The sequence below is a fragment of the Oncorhynchus keta genome, chromosome 28 (genome assembly GCF_023373465.1).
Source record: "Oncorhynchus keta strain PuntledgeMale-10-30-2019 chromosome 28, Oket_V2, whole genome shotgun sequence".
Lineage (NCBI taxonomy): Eukaryota > Metazoa > Chordata > Actinopteri > Salmoniformes > Salmonidae > Oncorhynchus > Oncorhynchus keta.
This window is the reverse complement of record NC_068448.1, coordinates 6,772,500-6,794,880: the sequence shown is the minus strand read 5'-3', so window position 1 is coordinate 6,794,880 and position 22,381 is coordinate 6,772,500. Positions and strand designations below refer to the sequence as shown.

Sequence of the window (22,381 nt, the reverse complement as noted above, 5' to 3'; positions counted from 1 at the left end):
GTATGGACCTCGCTTTGTGCACGGGGACATTGTCATGCTGAAACAGGAAAGGGCCTTCCCCAAACTGTTGCCACAAAGTTGGAAGCACTGAATCTTCTAGAATTTCATTGTATGCTGTAGCGTTAAGATTTCCCTTCACTGGAACTAAGGGGCCTAGTCCGAACCATGAAAAACAACCCCAGACCATTATTTATCCTACACCAAACTTTACAGTTGACACGATGCATTCCTGGCATCCACCAAACCCAGATTTGTCCTTCGAACTGCCAGATGGTGAAGCGTGAATCATGACTCCAGAGAACGCATTTCCACTGCTCCAGAGTCCAACGGCGGTGAGTTTTACACCACTCCAGCCGACGCTTGGCATTGAGAATGGTGATATTAGGCATGTATGCGGCTGCTCTACCATGGAAACCCATTTCATGAAGCTCCTGGCGAACAGTTATTGCGCTGACGTTGATTCCAGAGGCAGTTTGGAACTCGGTAGTGAGTGTTGCAACCGAGGACAGACGCGCTACACACTTCAGTCCCTGGTCCCGTTCTGTGAGCTTGTGTGGTCTACCACTTCGCGGCTGAGCCGTTGTTGCTCCTAGACGTTTCTACTTCACAATAACAGCACTTACAGTTGACAGGGGCAACTCTAGCAGTGCGGAAATTTTACATTTTTTGGAAAGGTGGCCTCCTATGATGTTGCCACGTTGAGTCACTGAGCTCTTCAGTAAAGCCATTCTACTATCAATGTTTGTCTATGGAGATTGCATGGTTGTGTGCTCAATTTTTATACACCTGTCAGCAACGGGTGTGACTGAAATAGCCAAATCACTAATTTGACAGGGTATCCACATACGTTTGTGTATATATAGTGTGTTTACAGTGCTTGTGTGTTGACCAGTAAAACAAATGTCCTTTGCTTTTGTGTCTTGTGTTTCAGGGGGAAGTGTAACATTGCCCATTTCTCCGACATCTTTGCTGCCAGGGAGTTCAAAGCTCGCATCGACTCCTTTTTCTACATCCTGGGATACAACCCAGAGACCAGGTAAGACTGTCTGGTTCTGATACAACCCAGAGACCAGGTAAGACAGTCTCTGACTATTGGTTCTGATCCAACCCACAGACCAGTTAAGACTGAGTTGGTATGAATGTGACTAGTAATGCCATGGTTGTGAGTTCAGCTCCCTCGGGGATCACATGCTGCAAGTCGCTTTGTATTAAAGTATTAGAGTTTAAGGCCCCCTGTAGCTGTTTTTATATCAATATCAAATCATTTCTGGGTAAAAGTTTTATGTACATTTTTTGAGAAAAAAAAAACTATTTCTCAAGCAGTAATTTTTCTAGCACTTTCTGGGAGGGGTCTGAGTGCAGAGGGGAAGTGAACTGATTAACTGACAGCCCTACTGTCAAAGGTATCTGTTAAAATAAGGGTTCAATTTATGAAGGGAAAAAAATGCTTAAAATCACCACATAAGGTCATAGGTCAGGGATCATCAACTCGATTCTGACTCGGGAAGATTATCTTCTTCAGTTGATGGTCAGGGGGCCCAGAACATAATTACAAATTCACTTCTAGAAGCCCAAACAGATATAATATTTTAGTTAAACATTTCAAACCTGGTTTACATTTGTATACGATCACATTTTATTATGAATAGTTGGGAAACAAGTTTTAACAAAATTAAAATCACTAGGGGCTGATTTCCTGGTGTTTTCAGTGTTTTATGTCCAACAATGAAAATTCTCAAGAAATATATTGATTTTTTTGCTCCGAAAACTTGGGGGGGGGGTTTGGGGGCAAAATAAAACCACCCCTTGGGTCATATTCAGACCGCATGCCTGCAATTTGAGAACCCTGCTATAGAAGCTTAAACACTTGGTGTGTGCACAAGCACTGATGACAGCTAAACACGCTGTATGATGCTGAATGCAAAACAGTCTTCAGTCTATAAACACAATGTGTTATTTATGGCTGGTATTTTATGAGGATCCCCCATTAGCCACTGCAATAACAGCAGCTACTCCTCCTGGGGTCCACGTGAAACATGACATAGCACAGGACATTATTAGTCAAGCATTGAAATACGTACATTTAAATCGTCACGCACGGCCTGCATGTCAGCACATGCACACATTATATTAATGCCAGATACAGTGCCTTGCGAAAGTATTCGGCCCCCTTGAACTTTGCGACCTTTTGCCACATTTCAGGCTTCAAACATAAAGATATAAAACTGTATTTTTTTGTGAGGAATCAACAACAAGTGGGACACAGTCATGAAGTGGAACGACATTTATTGGATATTTCAAACTTTTTTAACAAATCAAAAACTGAAAAATTGGGCGTGCAACCTGCCCCTTTTCATGTGATAAATAACACAACCTTTGATCAAATTGAACATTTTTACTCGGGATGAACTCTTCCTGGAAATGCTTTGGCCTACATCTCAAAAGGAGTTATGAATTGTTCATGTTGCTTAATTGAATAAAAACATCTAATATTTAACCTTTTATGTAACTAGACAAGTCAGTTAACAAATTATTATTTACAATGACGGCCTGCCGGGGGAACAGTGGGTTAACTGCCTTGTTCAGGGGAACAGTGGATTAACTGCCTTGTTCAGGGGAACAGTGGGTTAACTGCCTTGTTCAGGGGAACAGTGGGTTAACTGCCTTGTTCAGGGGAACAGTGGGTTAACTGCCTTGTTCAGGGGAACGGTGGATGAACTGCCTTGTTCAGGGGAACAGTGGGTTAACTGCCTTGTTCAGGGGAACAGTGGGTTAACTGCCTTGTTCAGGGGAATAGTGGGTTAACAGCCTTGTTCAGGGGAACAGTGGGTTAACTGCCTTGTTCAGGGGAACAGTGGGTTAACTGCCTTGTTCAGGGGAACAGTGGGTTAACTGCCTTGTTCAGGGGAACAGTGGGTTTAACTGCCTTGTTCAGGGAACGGTGGATTTAACTGCCTTGTTCAGGGGAACGGTGGATTAACTGTCTTGTTCAGGGGAACAGTGGATTAACTGTCTTGTTCAGGGAACGATGGGTTAACTGCCTTGTTCAGGGGAACGGTGGATTAACTGCCTTGTTCAGGGGAACAGTGGGTTAACTGCCTTGTTCAGGGAACAGAGGATTAACTGCCTTGTTCAGGGAACAGTGGGTTAACTGCCTTGTTCAGGGAACAGTGGATTAACTGCCTTGTTCAGGGGAACAGTGGATTAACTGCCTTGTTCAGGGGAACAGTGGGTTAACTGCCTTGTTCAGGGGAACAGTGGGTTAACTGCCTTGTTCAGGGGAACAGTGGATTAACTGCCTTGTTCAGGGGAACAGTGGGTTAACTGCCTTGTTCAGGGGCAGAACAACAGATTAACTTACCTTGTCAGGGAACAGGGATTAACTATCCAGGGGAACCTTTTTGGTTACTGGCCCAACGTTCAGGGGGAACCAGTGGGCTACCTGGCTTGTTCAACCACTGGGTTACCCTTGTTCAGAACCACTAGACTACCTTCTCTAACACTGGCTACCTGGCTTGTTCAACCACTGGCTACCTTCCTTGTTCAGGGGAACAGGGATTAACTGCCTTGTTAACAGTGGGTTAACTGCCTTGTTCAACCACTGGGCTACCTGGCTCTCAACCACTGGGCTAACTGGCTCTCAAACACTGGGCTACCTGGTTCAGGGGAACCAGTGGGTTAACTGCCTTGTTCAACCACTGGGTTAACTACCTGGCTCTAACCACTGGCTAACTGCCTCATCTAACCACTGGGTTACCTTCTCTAACCACTAGGCTACCTTGGGTTAACCACTAGGCTTCCTTCTCTAACCACTGGGCTTCCTGGCTCTAACCACTAGGCTTCCTGGCTCTAACCACTAGGCTACCTTCTAACCACTACGCTTACCTGCCTCATCTAACCACTAGGCTACCTGCCTCATCTAACCACAAGGCTACCTGATTTTCTAACCACAAGGCTACCTGCTATCCAACCACTTTTGGCTACCTGCCTCATCTAACCACTAGGCTACCTGCCTCATCTAACCACTAGGCTACCTGCCTCATCTAACCACTAGGCTACCTGCTCTAACCACTAGACTACCTGGCTCTAACCACTAGACTACCTGCCTCTAACCACTAGGCTACCTGGCTCTAACCACTAGGCTACCTGGCTCTAACCACTAGGCTACCTGCCTCTAACCACTAGGCTACCTGGCTCTAACCACTAGACTACCTGCCTCTAACCACTAGGCTTAATCCCTAAAAGGCTCAGGTATTGGTGTCAGGATTTAAATCTTTACATAGCCTACAGATTACTGACATACTGACATTTGCTTTAGCCCATAAAGTCTGTGTCATGCACTGTAAACACACACACACACGCGTGCACACGTCTCCCTGGTTTGGCCGGGGTAGGCTGGCATTGTAGATAAGAATTTGTTCTTAACTGCCTAGTTAAATCAAAATAATAAATATATAAAGTAACCACTAGGCTTACCCTAAGCTCAGGTAACAATGTATCTATATAACAATATACAGTATGTACTCATAGCCTACAGAGTAACAATGTATCCACACTATCTATGTAACATATACAGTATGTACCCATACTTTAGCTCTGAGTAACAATGTAAACACACTATCTATATAACAATATACAGTATGTACCCATACTTTTGCTACAGAGTAACAATGTATCCACACTATCTATGTAACAATATACAGTATGTACCCTACTTTAGCTACAAAATAACAATGTATCCACTATATCTATATAACAATATACAGTATGTACTCATACTTTAGCTACAGAGTAACAATGTATCCACACTATCTATATAACAATATACAGTATGTACCCATACTTTAGCTACAGAGTAACAATGTATCCACACTATCTATATAACAATATACAGTATGTACCCATACTTTAGCTACAGAGTAACAATGTATCCACACTATCTATATAACAATATACAGTATGTACTCATACTTTACCTACAGAGTAACAATGTATCCACACTATCTATATAACAATATACAGTATGTACTCATACTTTAGCTACAGAGTAACAATGTATCCACACTATCTATATAACAATATACAGTATGTACTCATACTTTACCTACAGAGTAACAATGTATCCACACTATCTATATAACAATATACAGTATGTACTCATACTTTAGCTACAATGTATCCACACTTTATTGCCTGTGTGCTCCTTTTTTGTGTTGAGAATCAGGCGATATAATGTAGCAACTGAGTTGCTGGTAGCTAGAAAATCCACATCAGTTGCCTCCCTATGTCCTACCGCTGCTGTTGTTAGTCTGGAACCCCCTAGTTCCGAGCCAGGGCCCCAGTCTACCCTGCCCCTCCCTCTCCTCCCCAGCGTTGCTTGTTTGGTATGCTGAGCGTTGTGTCTGTTGTCTGCAGCTTGTAGTTACATTCCAATGGCCTTGTTTATTATAGACCAGACATACATTCGAGAGGGGTTCTTGATTCCGTATCCTGTGTCTGCACGCTTGTGTGTGAGGTCTTAACACATGCTCCGTTGTGTGTGTGTGTGTGTGTGGTAGAAACGGGAGCGAGGCTAAGGTCACAAGCTCAGTGGAAACATTCTCGGAGACTCGAACCAAGCGCTCTGCTTGGTCCTCCATTTTGAGCACCTAGCAATAGGTGGGAAGGAACACAGTGAGTTGATTTCACAAACGACCACTACTACAGTTCTAGACAAAACTGTCAACGTCCCGACCCTTAGAGATCGGTGTCAGAAATGGACGACTTGTTCGCCCCGCGGAGGTAGGTTGATAAATATATTCACCATGTTACCGTTTAATTCCGTGAGTAGTTTTCTGAGACGGTCTTGAGTAACGTTAGTAGCTACTCGCTGCTACTACTCAGAATGAATTTCACTATACACCGAGTGTCATTTGTCACAGCTATCGTAAGAATATGCATATCTGAATCAATAGTTTAATTTAGCGGTTACTCTCCCTGCACGGTGCATATCCCTGCCAATCTTACCTTACGTGAAGGTAAATCGCGAGCCGAACGTGCTATGTTGTAACAATTCGGTACAAGTAACGGTACATAACGGAGAAGCTCCCCTTTGTAACCCATATGAGCAAGCTAACTTTTTCCTCCCTTATTTTTGTTGTCATAGGAGATATAAGAACAGAAGCAAGGCTTGTGCGGACTCCATTTTGCAGTACTCTACTCTCTCTCTCTTTCTCTCTATGCTCGTATTTACAATCGAGCCGAGATGGCAGTCCTGAGAAGCTTCGTGCACTCTCTCGCTGGCTGAAAAATATAATAATGTCAAAGAAAGAGCGCTGTCGGTACTAAAGGAGACGGAGTGTGGGTTGATTAGAAAAGTTGACCATTTTTGTAATATTATGACGGCGTTTACAGTCGTGCGACGATTGGACGGGATTGATGGAAAGGGGCGGGGTTTGTCTTGATTACTGTTGTGCAGTGTAAAGTTACACCATGCTGGATCAGACTGGTCTTGTTTTGGTTCAGAAAGCATACGGGAATACGAAGTGACCTGCTTGGTCTTTATTTTTGTCGCTTTCTATTTTAGACTACGTGAAATATGTTGATCGTAATTCCTGTTGTTACAGGACTTTTTGTTTTTATTTAACCCTTACTTAACTAGGCATAGAAGTTCTTATAATATATAATATACACAGATTTGAAACAATGTTTCAAGGCTGTTGGAGAGCTACATTTAATATTTATGCATATTCAGGATTAGGTATAATATGATAACATTTAAGATGTCAAATTACTTTCCTAGAATATTACTCATGACATGCATCAGGAAATGTACCCCAATCCCTTACAAATTTTTAATAAATGGATTGATAAATAAATTGGTTCATTTTAAAGTGTACACTTTTCAACTCATTGATTCCTACATTCTCCAAATATAACATTTATAGAATTCAACTAAACATATATTGTCTCAAAACAAAGTAATTATGGTTCATTGGTCCCTCACCTGTCTTCCTTACTATGTCCTGCCAGACTGCCCTGCCAGACTGCCCTGTCAGACTGCCCTGTCAGACTGCCCTGTCAGACTGCCCTGTCAGACTGCCCAGTAACCCAATGTGGGGGATCTGGTCCCTCACCTGCCAGACTGCCCAGTAACCCAATGTGGGGGATCTGGTCCCTCACCTGCCAGACTGCCCTGTCAGACTGCCCAGTAACCCAATGTGGGGGATCTGGTCCCTCACCTGCCAGACTGCCCTGTCAGACTGCCCAGTAACCCAATGTGGGGGATTTGGTCCCTCACCTGCCAGACTGCCCTGTCAGACTGCCCAGTAACCCAATGTGGGGATCTGGTCCCTCACCTGAGACTGCCCTGTCAGACTGCCCAGTAACCCAATGTGGGGATCTGGTCCCTCACCTGCCAGACTGCCCTGTCAGACTGCCCAGTAACCCAATGTGGGGATCTGGTCCCTCACCTGCCAGACTGCCCTGTCAGACTGCCCAGTAACCCAATGTGGGGGATCTGGTCCCTCACCTGCCAGACTGCCCTGTCAGACTGCCCAGTAACCCAATGTGGGGATTTGGTCCCTCACCTGCCAGACTGCCCTGTCAGACTGCCCAGTAACCCAATGTGGGGGATTTGGTCCCTCACCTGCCAGACTGCCCTGTCAGACTGCCCAGTAACCCAGTGTGGGGGATTTGGTCCCTCACCTGCCAGACTGCCCTGTCAGACTGCCCAGTAACCCAATGTGGGGGATTTGGTCCCTCACTTGCCAGACTGCCCTGTCAGACTGCCCAGTAACCCAATGTGGGGGATCTGGTCCCTCACCTGCCAGACTGCCCTGTCAGACTGCCCAGTAACCCAATGTGGGGGATCTGGTCCCTCACCTGCCAGACTGTCCTGTCAGACTGCCCAGTAACCCAATGTGGGGGATCTGGTCCCTCACCTGCCAGACTGCCCTGTCAGACTGCCCAGTAACCCAATGTGGGGGATCTGGTCCCTCACCTGCCAGACTGCCCTGTCAGACTGCCCAGTAACCCAATGTGGGGATTTGGTCCCTCACTTGCCAGACTGCCCTGTCAGACTCCCAGTAACCCAATGTGGGGATTTGGTCCCTCACTTGCCAGACTGCCCTGTCAGACTGCCCAGTAACCCAATGTGGGGGATCTGGTCCCTCACCTGCCAGACTGCCCTGTCAGACTGCCCAGTAACCCAATGTGGGGGATCTGGTCCCTCACCTGCCAGACTGCCCTGTCAGACTGCCCAGTAACCCAATGTGGGGGATCTGGTCCCTCACCTGCCAGACTGCCCTGTCAGACTGCCCAGTAACCCAATGTGGGGGATTTGGTCCCTCACTTGCCAGACTGCCCTGTCAGACTGCCCAGTAACCCAATGTGGGGGATTTGGTCCCTCACCTGCCAGACTGTCCTGTCAGACTGCCCAGTAACCCAGTGTGGGGGATCTGGTCCCTCACCTGCCAGACTGTCCTGTCAGACTGCCCAGTAACCCAATGTGGGGGATTTGGTCCCTCACCTGCCAGACTGCCCTGTCAGACTGCCCAGTAACCCAGTGTGGGGATCTGGTCCCTCACCTGCCAGACTGTCCTTTCAGACTGCCCAGTAACCCAGTGTGGGGGATCTGGTCCCTCACCTGCCAGACTGTCCTGTCAGACTGCCCAGTAACCCAGTGTGGGGGATCTGGTCCCTCATCTGTACATCTCACTTAATTGTATTTTTCCCTGGTCTTAAACCAATGATACATTTTTATTTAAAGGTTTACACACCTTCATTCTGTTTACACACCTGTAATATAACGTTGTAGGCGTGTAATTATATTGTATGGTCTGGTTGACTTCTTAAAATGATTGTTAAAACCACATGGAAGGGATAGTCGACGAGGGGCTGTAAGTTCTATGGAAAATCATAAACGACAACATGGAAGGTGTGTTGCACGGAGTTGCATTATTTTCCAGAGAACGCATAGAGCCCCGAGTTTATTATCCCATTCATACCACCGATATACTTTAACACATTTACCACTACAAATGGGTTCACCGTCCACTGAAGTTGCTAGCAAGTTTACTAGATATTTACAGTAGTTGCCTTGGTAACCAAACATACTTGCTCGTTTAGCTAAACCAAACCATCAGTCCTTGCTTGCTAATTATGAAAATCGAATGCCAATAATGTTTTAAATTTGACATTTGCATTCAAAAGCAGCTCGAACATAGACTGTAAGAATGAACTATAGCCATTGAATTCTATAGTGTTTTTTGACTGTGAAATAATGCACACTCTAGAATGCCTTTCAAGCCAATCAGAAAAGAGTATTCAACAATGCCATGGTATCCACCTCATTTTCAATGGGCACAGCCAAACGGGAGTGGTGGATTCCACTTCCGCTTTACTTCCCTACTGCAGCGCGCTGATGGCAAACTTTCCAGAGTCAATTATTTGAAGGAGTCAATTTCTAGAATATTAAGGTCAAGTAAGTGTAATTTTTATATTTATTTAATTCAATTTCGCTAATGTTAGCTAGACCTACTAGTAGGGTAGTTCTGCTGTGATAATAATGTTAGCTTGAACCTTCTAGTAGACTAGTTCTGTTGTGATACTAATGTTACCTTGAACCTACTAGTAGGCTAGTTCTGTTGTGATAATAAGTTAGCTAGACCTACTAGTAGGCTAGTTCTGTTGTGATAATAAGTTAGCTAGACCTACTAGTAGGCTAGTTCTGGTGTGATAATAAGTTAGCTAGACCTACTAGTAGGCTAGTTCTGATGTGATAATAACGTTAGTAGTCAGAGTTATGGGCCATCCACCAAACCAATAAGTGTAATGATAAACTATAGACTACATAACTACACAGCGTTGGTGAGCATACACACTAGAGGAACATTTTCTAGAGTCCTACACCTGTCAATCAACTGATTAATGCATCCTACCGCACACTGCCTGTTAATAAGGTGGTAACACAAAACCATTCACGGGGTCTCTAACACACAGATACTGGTTCAGACCATTCATGAGGTCAATAAAACACACAGATACTGGTTCAGACCATTCATTTATTTCAGAGTGTCAATAAAACCTGCAAATAGATACTGGTTCAAAAAAATTTACCATTCACCAATGAGGATCTCCCACTTTAACAGATTTACATTTATTTACATTTAAGTCATTTAGCAGGTCTCAGACCATTCATGAGGTCTCTAACACACAGATACTGGTTCAGACCATTCATGAGGTCTCTAACACACAGATACTGGTTTTCAGACCATGAAGGTGGTGATTGACACACAGATACTGGTTCCACCATTCACACGGTCAATAAACACACAGATGGTGGTTCAGACCAGAGGTGGATGAACGCAGTGCCCTTGTTTGGGTGTAACCTGATCAGACCTGATACTGGTTCAGACCATTCATGATGGTCTTGTAGCGGATAAAAGCCACAGATACTGGTTGGGAAGGTTGAACACCATTCATGAGTTGTAGGGGTTTAATAAAACACCCAGCCAACAGCGACAGATACTGGTTCAGACCATTCATGAGGTCAATAAAACACACAGATACTGGTTCAGACCATTTATTTATTTCAGGGTGTGTTGTCATAGTGACAACTGCAAATACTACTTACAGTGGGGCAAAAAAGTATTTAGTCAGCCACCAATTGCAAGATCTCCCACTTTAAAAGATGGGAGAGGCCTGTAATTTTCATCATAGGGACACTTCAACTATGACAGACAAAATGAGAGAAAAAAATCCAGAAAATCACATTGTAGGATTTTTAATGAATTTATTTGCAAATTATGGTGGAAAATAAGTATTTGGTCAATAACAAAAGTTTATGTCAATACTTTATTTACCCTTTGTTGGCAATGACAGAGGTCAAACGTTTTCTATAAGTCTTCACTAATTACACATTATGGACACTTTTTCTGTACTTTTATGGCCCATAATGCAATTCTTCAGAAAATGGGTGTGGCTTCACAAAATGGCGGAAAATATTCAGCCCAAATCTGACGAGAGCAGATACAAATTCATTGCTTTAACTAATTATGACAAATGTTAAGATATTGAACAATGTAATAAAGTAAATATTTTTTCAAAAAAGTTACATGTTATGTTGGCGGACAATTTGTTAGCTACACTATCCTTACGAACCGCATAGCATTATGTACCGGTGTGTTAGCTAGTTACCTAATGTTAATTGGCTACTCGAACTTGCCAGGCAGCATATTAACTATCGGTTATCTAACTAACTACCCAACGTTTACTGACTTGATTATTCACATTCTTAGCTAAGTGGTGTAGTCGTTGTGTTTTTCAATGGACATTGTTAATACTGGCTATCTAATACAATTTCAGAGCACTCTCTCGCAGGATAATTCATGAATTTACGAACGCTCAACACCCGTTGAACATGGCCGGTGTCAGTAAACGTTGGCAAAAAAAAACCTAAACGTAATTAAATAGTTACCAACAGCACAGTTAGTCACCAACGCTCTGGATAACATGTAAACAGTCCTAACCAGCTCTGCTAGGGCAAGTAAAATGGTCAGAGTGAGCTGTTCTGTCATTTGTGTCTGGAAGTAGTTAGCCTACGTTAGCTTGGGTGCTTGACTGCCGTTGAACGCTAGGATCAACCTTACTCCTCAGCCAGAGAGTCATTGTGTGCTCTGAATGCTGCCGAGAATGAAACACTCTGAATTTCCGAACTGACAATCTGACAACACTCTGGATTTCCGAACGCCCAGAGCGCACTCTGGCACTCCAGATTTGAGTTTACGAAACACACACGAAATCGTAAAATGTTTAGCTAGACATTTGTTATGCTAGCAAGAGGTTGCATAGCAACAGCATCAACTTCCGGTAGACAGGCGACGCTCTAGTACGCTCAACTGAAACGATAAAGTTCATTTTCAGTATACTAAAATGAACTAATAGTCAACGGTATGTATTAAATACTGTGTTAGTATGGGTATTCGAAACACAGCCCAGGATCTTGTTCCAATCTGGCACTACACCTGACCAACTGAGCTAATCGATCAGTTCAGTGATTTCCCTCAATTCAACACACCTGATCTTCCAGGTCGGTTAAATGGGGGAAAAAAAGGACCAGTGTTGCCTGCCCCCATTATAGGCTGTTGAACACGGGAACAGCTGGAAGAGAGAGGCTAGTGATGTGTAGCCAGAGTAAGATGCTAAATATTAGCTAGATATTAGCTAAATATAAGAGCTGTATGCTAAATATTAGCTAGATATTAGGCTATTCATTAGCTAAATATAAGGGCTGTATGCTAAATATTAGCTAGATATTAGGCTATTCATTAGCTAAATATAAGGGCTGTATGCTAAATATTAGCTAGATATTAGGCTATTCATTAGCTAAATATAAGGGCTGTATGCTAAATATTAGCTAGACATTAGGCTATTCATTAGCTAAATATAAGGGCTATATGCTAAATATTTACTTGTCAAAGTGCAAGGGGGGGAAAGGTTTGTGGTCCCCGGGAACGCAAAGCTCCTCTTGATTTGGCCTACGTTTATAGACAATAACATTATTCTACCATTATTCTACCACAGTGCAATGACAAATGGCTGTAAACTGCAGTGAATAGTAGGCTAATTTGAATAACCGCTCAAACTTCCTGTTTTTGTTTTCATGATGAAATGACTGCATCGGGCCAACAGTCTAGGCCTGATTATGCAAAAACCATTTGGATTAGTTTGGGTCTATTTTCGACAGTTTAACAGGTCCAGAAAGGTACATTATCACCCCCAGTCATATGGTGTAGGTCTATTTTGTCAGGATGGTAACTCAGGGTTAAGATTTGGCCTATTGGGGAAAATATGAGCTTCTCCTTTCCAACATCCCTCCTGTTGTTTAACTTTACATTCAGCAAGCAAGAGGAAGTATGCATCTCTCCTCCTATTGGCTATTAGAAGGCCAAAGAAATAGGTCAAAATTAAGTGTCCAACAAGCTTTCGCAGTTTGTCTTTTCCTGTGACTCCAGCAGATTAAAAAGGAATAGCCGTGGCAACGGAGACGCCAGGTGTGTTGTTACGCAACAGAACAAAGACAGACAGGCTTGAGGATGTAGCCTACAGCCTATTAGCCCATAATTCATAAGCGCAATGTGAGGATAAAAGTTAATCGGATAACGAAATCATGGGATCCTACGCTGTTTTCCTAAGGCGGCGCTGAGTGCTCTCCCTCCCATTCCCCGGGTACCAGCTCAAAAAGATACCCAATTGTTTCAGATTTTACATGGACAAGGAATATATCCTGCCCAGGCTACAACACAATGTAATGAATGTTATTGTTTTCAAGACAGTACCAAACTCTGGTCTAAGATGTAAACTGCAGCCTGTCATTTGAATAACCTAGGACTGTCCCCCGACAACAACAAAAAAACAATCGATTGGTCGAAATGTTTACTTATTTTTTTCCATATATAGACAGACACACCCCCTATGTGTTTGAATAAAACCAACTAAGCACTGAGCTTTTCTGATGCTTTTAAAGCACACTGTTTGATTTGCATAATTAAGACACACACATGACTCAAGAAAGAGCCCCGATGGTCACACTGTGTAAAAACAATGACATTGAGTGCCTGTGTGATAGGCACTCAATGTCATTATTATTAGTATTGTGTGAGCGGAGTATTGTGTGAGCCGAGTCTTGTGTGAACTGAGTATTGTGTGAACTGAGTATTTTGTGAACTGAGTATTGTGTGAGCCGAGTCTTGTGTGAACTGAGTATTGTGTGAACTGAGTATTGTGTGAACTGAGTATTGTGTGAACTGAGTATTGTGTGAACTGAGTATTGTGTGAGCCGAGTCTTGTGTGAACTGAGTATTGTGTGAACTGAGTATTGTGTGAGCTGAGTATTGTGTGAACTGAGTATTGTGTGAACTGAGTATTGTGTGAACTGAGTATTGTGTGAACTGAGTATTGTGTGAGCTGAGTCTTGTGTGAACTGAGTATTGTGTGAACTGAGTATTGTGTGAGCTGAGTATTGTGTGAACTGAGTATTGTGTGAACTGAGTATTGTGTGAGCTGAGTATTGTGTGAACTGAGTATTGTGTGAACTGAGTATTGTGTGAACTGAGTATTGTGTGAACTGAGTATTGTGTGAACTGAGTATTGTGTGAACTGAGTATTGTGTGAACTGAGTATTGTGTGAACTGAGTATTGTGTGAACTGAGTATTGTGTGAACTGAGTATTGTGTGAGCTGAGTCTTGTGTGAACTGAGTATTGTGTGAACTGAGTATTGTGTGAGCTGAGTATGGTGTGAGCCGAGTATGGTGTGAACTGAGTATTGTGTGAACCGAGTATTGTGTGAGCCAAGCAGCTGCTGTCAGATGACAATATTTTTTTCCTGGCCATTTGGTGGGACAGTGTGTAAGCAACACCAAATAAGTGTACCCAAGAGTTTGTTATAACAAGATTATAATATTTAAAACAGTTGCATGCGTTGGTGAATTGAGGTTGTATTTATTTTTAAGACTAATTATTCAAAGCTCCCTTATTTTATTTATTAAAAATAATAATAATAATAATAATTGCTTGATTGCATTTCAACTCATGAATGTCTGGTAATGAACGAACGAATGATTGATTGATTGATACAGTAGCCTATATATTGAAATATAGGCTTAAGTAAGTTACAGTATTAAGACTGAACAGGATGTGCTCTGAGACCTACAGCTCCAGGCTATAGGTTATACCAGGCTGCTACACTAAGACCACTAATGATAATGACGTCACTGATGTATTATAATGAGGATCATAATGAATAACTGGGGCGGCAGGGTAGCCTAGTGGTCAGGGTAGCCTAGTGGTTAGAGCGTTGGACTAGAAACCGAAAGGTTCCAAGTTCGAATCCCAGAGCTGACAATGTAAAAATCTGTCGTTCTGCCCCTGAACAAGGCAGTTAACCCTCTGTTCCCAGGCCGTCATTGAAAATAAGAAGTTGTTCTTAACTGACTTGCCGAGTTAAATAAAGGTAAAATAATGATAAATAAAAACAACAATAAGAAGATAAAGGAATGTTTAGGAGCGAGAGCCGTGTCTGACTAACAGGTGTTAGATTACGATATCATTTTTCTCTTTAGAAAAGTGTAAATAACACTAAATTAATACCAGTCTCTTTAAAAAATAAAAAAAACATTTGTAAATCATTTATTGCAGCATAGCTAATATTTAAAAACAAGCTGAATCTATGAAATTGCTTTATCCTCCATTTTGCAGTTGCACGAAACCTGGTGCTCACGGAATCAAAAAACCCTCAAGCGGGCAACAGAAGCCAGATCTGTCTAATTTCTGTAGCTATATATGGACAATTCTAAAAAGCCTGACACATTTTAACAGTTAGCCTATTAATTATCGACCTAACTAAGTTGGGGTTTTCCTCTCTCCTCATTTTTCTTAGACGATTACGCTTAAAGCAAAGGTCTGTTTCATCGTCTCTGCTGCGGCTGCCTCCACCTCATTGTTCTCAATCCCAATATGCCGGTTAAAACGTTCCTATTATGCTCATGGCAACATAGGGAAAGGTGTCAATTCAATTCTATGGCGCACCGAAGATTATGTTTCAGAACTGCGGACAGCGACTATCCAACGCCGGAGAATGTACAGTTAATAGAAATAGTAATAGTAGAAATATAAATAGTATTTGAGTCCTTATTCTTGGGTCCTTATTTTTACATTATGTAAGCAATAAGGCCCTTCAATATACCACGGCTAAGGGCTGTTCTTAAGCACGACGCAACGCAGAGTGCCTTGACACATCCCTTAGCCGTGGTATATAGGCCATATACCACACTCCCTCGGGCCTTATTGCTTAAATTATGTAAAAACTAGTTGAATCAAGTGTGTTGATGCTGGGCTGAAACAGAAACATGCACTGACACACTACAGCTCTCCAGGATCACGTTGCTACTGGGCTGGAACAAAAGCCTGCACTCATTGCAGGAGTTGGCAACCCCTGCTCTACTTGTTTTAAACGTCGTGCTCATATGTTGGCCTGTTCTCGTCAGGGAGTCCAGTGTACCATATCTGTTTTGGCAAATTTGACTCTCTCTTTCTCTCTGACAACTCTCTGGTCTCTGTCAGAGGGAGGGTAGAGCAGACCAGGGATGTTGGAGGCCAGGGGGAAGGATGGAGAAGGCTTGGTGGAGAAGGTGAAGACTTTGGAGGAGAAGAGAAAAGGTTGACAAGTCTTAGTTAAGGGGCGGAAAGCGGGGGTGGAGGAGGAAAGTGAGGGGGGGGTGAAACAACATGAACATGTCAGAGTGAGGGCCAGGTTTGTGGTTTGGAGGACTTTTAAAGCTTCCACAGGGTCCTAGCAGTGTCAGGTTTCAAGCCAACCCCAGTCCAGCCAGCCCTAGCCCAAACAGCCAGCTCAAACGATGGAGAGCGAGAGAGTGCGTCTTTCTGCTTCGCAAATCACTCTGACAGTTTCTGGCCCGCCTCAGCCCCGCAGCAGCTATCCGAGCTAGGGACTATACAGTATGGAAAATCTAAGTGCCGTTGCCTTGGCAACGGAAGGGAAAGGAGAGGAAGGGGGTTTTTGAAAAGGGACCATCTTGTAATTTCCTTTAACCCACTGCAGCTGGAGGGAGATGGCTAGGAGGAACACATTATTATTAGTATTATTATTATTATTATTATTATTAAATTGCTAGGCAGTTGTTGCTATGGTTTCCAGCATTCGTAAAGCCATTTATCAAGCAAGACTCTATTTCTCTGTAATACTGTGCATCTCCCAGTCCTGTAAGCGGGGTGCTGTTTTGTTTGTTGCTGAATGCATCTACAATATCAGCATTGGAGGTGTTTCTCACATCATTTTATTGCCAAAAATATCCTAGAAGAAAACATGTTCCCTTTGTGCAAAGAAGCATCTCTTCCATAGAACAAAAAGACATCTACGTCTTGAATTATATAATGCAACAAAATCTGCAATATGCCTGTGAATCTACAATATGTAACTTAGAAATGTGAGTTATAGAGCTGTCATTCCTGTTGAAAGCAAGTCGAAGAAGCGGTAGATCAGTTCTATGTGCTCTATTTTTATGCTTCCTGTTTCTGAAGTATCATTTTTGTGTCATTTGCAGTCTGTTTTGTACACCAGCTTTAAACAGCTGAAAATACAATGTTTTTGGTTATGGAAAATGTACTTCACAGCAGTTTAGGTACAATGATTCTCTACACTTATGACTGCCTGTTTTTGTCACATAAACTGCTAATTTTAGCAACCGGGAAATAGCGTCTCAATTTCTGCACTGCACATCTTTTGATTTTGACAAGTAAATATTCCCACAGAATCTCTTGGTTTCTGAGGTATAGACATGATTGGTTTTTACCTGTCCTATAATAAAGACAAATGTCTTTTAAAAAAAAATGTCTCACTCCTTGATTCTGCAGGCTTTCAGTGTCTGCGGATTTTTGCTCCGGCCAGACATTGAGAGGAGAGGAGAGAACCTCGTCAGTTAATTGAACCTGTTTCTTAGGTTGCACTGAGCTCGTCCTCTAGCACCTTTTTACTATGAATGTTCCTGGTTGTGATCTTAACAACTTAACTCTCTCTACCAGGCGACTAAACAGCACACAAGGAGAGATCAGAGTGGGGCCGAGTCACCAAGTAAGTCATCTTACCTGTGTTGTCCAAGTGTTTACATATTTCTATCAAATATGACTTATCATTCATTACAACAGGAGTGAAATTATAAACATTTACCAACATTATCCTATTAGAGGTGTATAAAGCACAGTGATTATAAACATTTACCAACATTATCCTATTAGAGGTGTATAAAGCACAGTGATTATAAACATTTACCAACATTATCCTATTAGAGGTGTATAAAGCACAGTGATTATAAACATTTACCAACATTATCCTATTAGAGGTGTATAAAGCACAGTGATTATAAACATTTACCAACATTATCCTATTAGAGGTGTATAAAGCACAGTGATTATAAACATTTACCAACATTATCCTATTAGATGTGTATAAAGCACAGTGATTATAAACATTTACCAACATTATCCTATTAGAGGTGTATAAAGCACAGTGATTTGTGACATTTTTATTAGAGGTGTATAAAGCAGATTATAAACAAGCCAGTGATTATAAACATTTACTTATCCTATTAGTTCACAGTGATTTGAAAACAAGGTTCGATTTGAAAGCTGGTATTTCACAGGCTCGACTTGTGGTATGATTGACACCTTCTTTCAATCCTTTTCTCCTCCTCCTCCTCTCCTCCCTAATTAGGCCAAGCTTCCCGAGCTGCAGCCCTTCCCCTCCGAGGCCCCGGGGGGCCTGGGTCAGGCTGTGACAGAGAATGAGGAGCTGGTGTGGATGCCAGGGGTCAACGACTGTGACCTGCTCATGTACCTCAGGGCTGCAAGGTGAGACACGACCTCTGACCCTACTCTTTCTGGAAAGATAATCCAATACCCTCTCCCTACTGTCAACCTACCTCAGGGCAGCTATGTGAGCTCAGGAGACATGAACCTGCTCCATGTCAGCAGGGAATGGTCCTGTACCCTCCTCCTGATGGATCTATTGAAAGGCGTTTGCTTTCTAAAAATATTAAATTATGATTTATCTTAAAAATAATAACTTTATCTCAGTCTAAGCTGACTTGAGGTTAACTTTTCTTTCTCCCTGTGACTTTTTGTATTGTAACTTGTTTTTGATGAATAGAAGTTTGTTAAAATATCCGTCCTCTGTGTTCTCCAGGAGCATGGCGGCCTTCGCTGGGATGTGTGACGGCGGATCTACAGAAGACGGTTGCCTAGCAGCCTCGCGAGACGACACTACACTCAACGCACTCAACACGGTAAGTGACGACACAACGCGAGCCTGTGTCTGGCACACCACTGGCAAGAATCTAATCAAAAAATACATTTGATGAAGATGCGGGTTACCTTTTCATGTTCACCAATATTAAGTTTCTGTGGGGAAGTCTCATGTTGAGCAAAACTATTCTGAACAAAAAATATTAACTCAACATGTAAAGTGTTGGTTTCATGAGCTGCAATAAAAGATCCCAGACATTTTCCATACACACAAAAAGCTTATTTTTCTCAAATTTGTTTTATATACATGTTAGTGAGCATTTCTCCATTGCCAAGATAATCCATCCACTTGACAGGTGTGGCATATCAAGAAGCTGATTAAACAGCATGATCATTACACAGGTGCACCTTGTGCGGGGGACTATAAAAGGCCAATTAAAAATGTGCAGTTTTGTCACACAATAACATGCCACAGATTCCTCAAGTTTTGAGGGCGCGTGAAATTGGCATGCTGACTGCAACATCTTTTTAGAAAACGTGGCAGTATGTCAAACCGACCTAATATGGCGGAACTAGAACTAATATGGCGGAACTAGAACTAATATGGCGGAACTAGAACTAATATGGCGGAACAAGAACTAATATGGCGGAACTAGAACTAATATGGCGGAACTAGAACTAATATGGCGGAACTAGAACTAATATGGCGGAACTAGAACTAATATGGCGGAACTAGAACTAATATGGCGGAACTAGAACTAATATGGCGGAACTAGAACTAATATGGCGGAACTAGAACTAATATGGCGGAACTAGAACTAATATGGCGGAACTAGAACTAATATGGCGGAACTAGAACTGATACGGCGGAACTAGAACTAATATGGCGGAACTAGAACTAATATGGCGGAACTAGAACTAATATGGCGGAACTAGAACTGATATGGCGGAACTAGAACTAATATGGCGGAACTAGAACTAATATGGCGGAACTAGAACTAATATGGCGGAACTAGAACTAATATGGCGGAACTAGAACTGATACGGCGGAACTAGAACTAATATGGCGGAACTAGAACTAATATGGCGGAACTAGAACTAATATGGCGGAACTAGAACTAATATGGCGGAACTAGAACTAATATGGCGGAACTAGAACTAATATGGCGGAACTAGAACTAATATGGCGGAACTAGAACTGATACGGCGGAACTAGAACTAATACGGCGGAACTAGAACTAATATGGCGGAACTAGAACTAATATGGCGGAACTAGAACTAATATGGCGGAACTAGAACTAATATGGCGGAACAAGAACTAATATGGCGGAACTAGAACTAATATGGCGGAACGAATAGGGCTGAAGTAGAACGAATAGGGCAGAGGTAGAACGAATAGGGCAGAGGTAGAACGAATAGGGCAGAGGTAGAACGAATAGGGCAGAGGTAGAACGAATAGGGCAGAGGTAGAACGAATAGGGCAGAGGTAGAACGAATAGGGCAGAGGTAGAACGAATAGGGCAGAGGTAGAACGAATAGGGCAGAGGTAGAACGAATAGGGCAGAGGTAGAACGAATAGGGCAGAGGTAGAACGAATAGGGCAGAGGTAGTACGAATAGGGCAGAGGTAGAACGAATAGGGCTGAAGTAGGGATCCAGGTTAATAGCTCTTCCTCTGCTTCATCATAGAAGAAACCAGGTCTCTGACACTTCCAATGTATCATGCTTGATCAGCGCTTTGACCCTTGCTTTAAAAATGAATCTAGACCAGAGGAATCGAGCAAAAAAATCAACTGAAATCATCCTAAACAGTGTATTTATATTCCAACTCTATGAGAGAGAGAGAGAGAGAGAGAGAGAGAGAGAGAGAGAGAGAGAGAGAGAGAGAGAATATCTCTGTATGTAATGACTGTTTTAAGTAGAGCTTGATATCTCCTTAGACGTTTAACGAATCAAGAAAATGGAATCAAAAATGCACATCTACACTGAACAACAATATAAAAACGCAACATGTAACAATTTCAAAGATTTTACTGAGTTACAGTTCATATAAGGGAATCAGTCAATTAAAATAAATAAATTAGGCCCTAATCTATGGATTTCACATAACTGGGAATACAGATGTGTGTCTGTTGGTCACTGGTACCTTAAAAACAAAGGTAGGTTCACGGATCAGAAAACCAGTCAGTATCTGGTGTGGATCAGAAAACCAGTCAGTATCTGGTGTGGATCAAAAAACAAGTCAGTATCTGGTGTGGATCAGAAAACCAGTCAGTATCTGGTGTGGATCAGAAAACCAGTCAGTATCTGGTGTGGATCAGAAAACCAGTCAGTATCTGGTGTGGATCAGAAAACCAGTCAGTATCTGGTGTGGATCAGAAAACCAGTCAGTATCTGGTGTGGATCAGAAAACCAGTCAGTATCTGGTGTGGATCAGAAAACCAGTCAGTATCTGGTGTGGATCAGAAAACCAGTCAGTATCTGGTGTGGATCAGAAAACCAGTCAGTATCTGGTGTGGATCAGAAAACCAGTCAGTATCTGGTGTGGATCAGAAAACCAGTCAGTATCTGGTGTGATCAGAAAACCAGTCAGTATCTGGTGTGGATCAGAAAACCAGTCAGTATCTGGTGTGGATCAGAAAACCAGTCAGTATCTGGTGTGGATCAGAAAACCAGTCAGTATCTGGTGTGGATCAGAAAACCAGTCAGTATCTGGTGTGGATCAGAAAACCAGTCAGTATCTGGTGTGGATCAGAACACCAGTCAGTATCTGGTGTGGATCAGAAAACCAGTCAGTATCTGGTGTGGATCAGAAAACCAGTCAGTATCTGGTGTGGATCAGAACACCAGTCAGTATCTGGTGTGGATCAGTCAGTATCTGAAAAAACCAGTCAGTATCTGGTGTGGATCAGAAAACCAGTCAGTATCTGGTGTGGATCAGAAAACCAGTCAGTATCTGGTGTGGATCAGAAAACCAGTCAGTATCTGGTGTGGATCAGAAAACCAGTCAGTATTTGGTGTGGATCAGAAAACCAGTCAGTATCTGGTGTGGATCAGAAAACCAGTCAGTATCTGGTGTGGATCAGAAAACCAGTCAGTATCTGGTGTGGATCAGAAAACCAGTCAGTATCTGGTGTGGATCAGAAAACCAGTCAGTATCTGGTGTGGATCAGAAAACCAGTCAGTATCTGGTGTGGATCAGAAAACCAGTCAAAACCAGTATCTGGTGTGGATCAGAAAACCAGTCAGTATCTGGTGTGGATCAGAAAAAACCAGTCAGTATCTGGTGTGGATCAGAAAACCAGTCAGTATCTGGTGTGGATCAGAAAACCAGTCAGTATCTGGTGTGGATCAGAAAACCAGTCAGTATCTGGTGTGGATCAGAAAACCAGTCAGTATCTGGTGTGGATCAGAAAACCAGTCAGTATCTGGTGTGGATCAGAAAACCAGTCAGTATCTGGTGTGGATCAGATCAGAAAGAAAACCAGTCAGTATCTGGTGTTGATCAGAAAACCAGTCAGTATCTGGTGTGTGATCAGAAAACCAGTCAGTATCTGGTGTGGATCAGAAAACCAGTCAGTAT

The 22,381-nt window shown here is 42.6% G+C and overlaps 1 protein-coding gene across 8 annotated transcripts in view; it reads left to right on the top strand.

Moving 5' to 3' along the window:
• Window positions 1-22,381, top strand: part of LOC118377891 (arginine-glutamic acid dipeptide repeats protein-like) — a 670,308-nt gene that overhangs the window by 266,220 nt on the left and 381,707 nt on the right. For 7 of the 8 annotated variants that reach the window (XM_052484576.1, XM_052484574.1, XM_052484575.1 and 4 more), the window contains 4 exons: window positions 932-1,036; window positions 17,582-17,630; window positions 18,270-18,406; window positions 18,741-18,840. In XM_052484576.1, the coding sequence (XP_052340536.1) occupies window positions 932-1,036; window positions 17,582-17,630; window positions 18,270-18,406; window positions 18,741-18,840 (391 nt within the window). Of the gene's footprint in view, window positions 1-931; window positions 1,037-5,470; window positions 5,782-17,581; window positions 17,631-18,269; window positions 18,407-18,740; window positions 18,841-22,381 lie in introns of those variants that run through there. The other variant, XM_052484579.1, reaches the window with a different exon arrangement.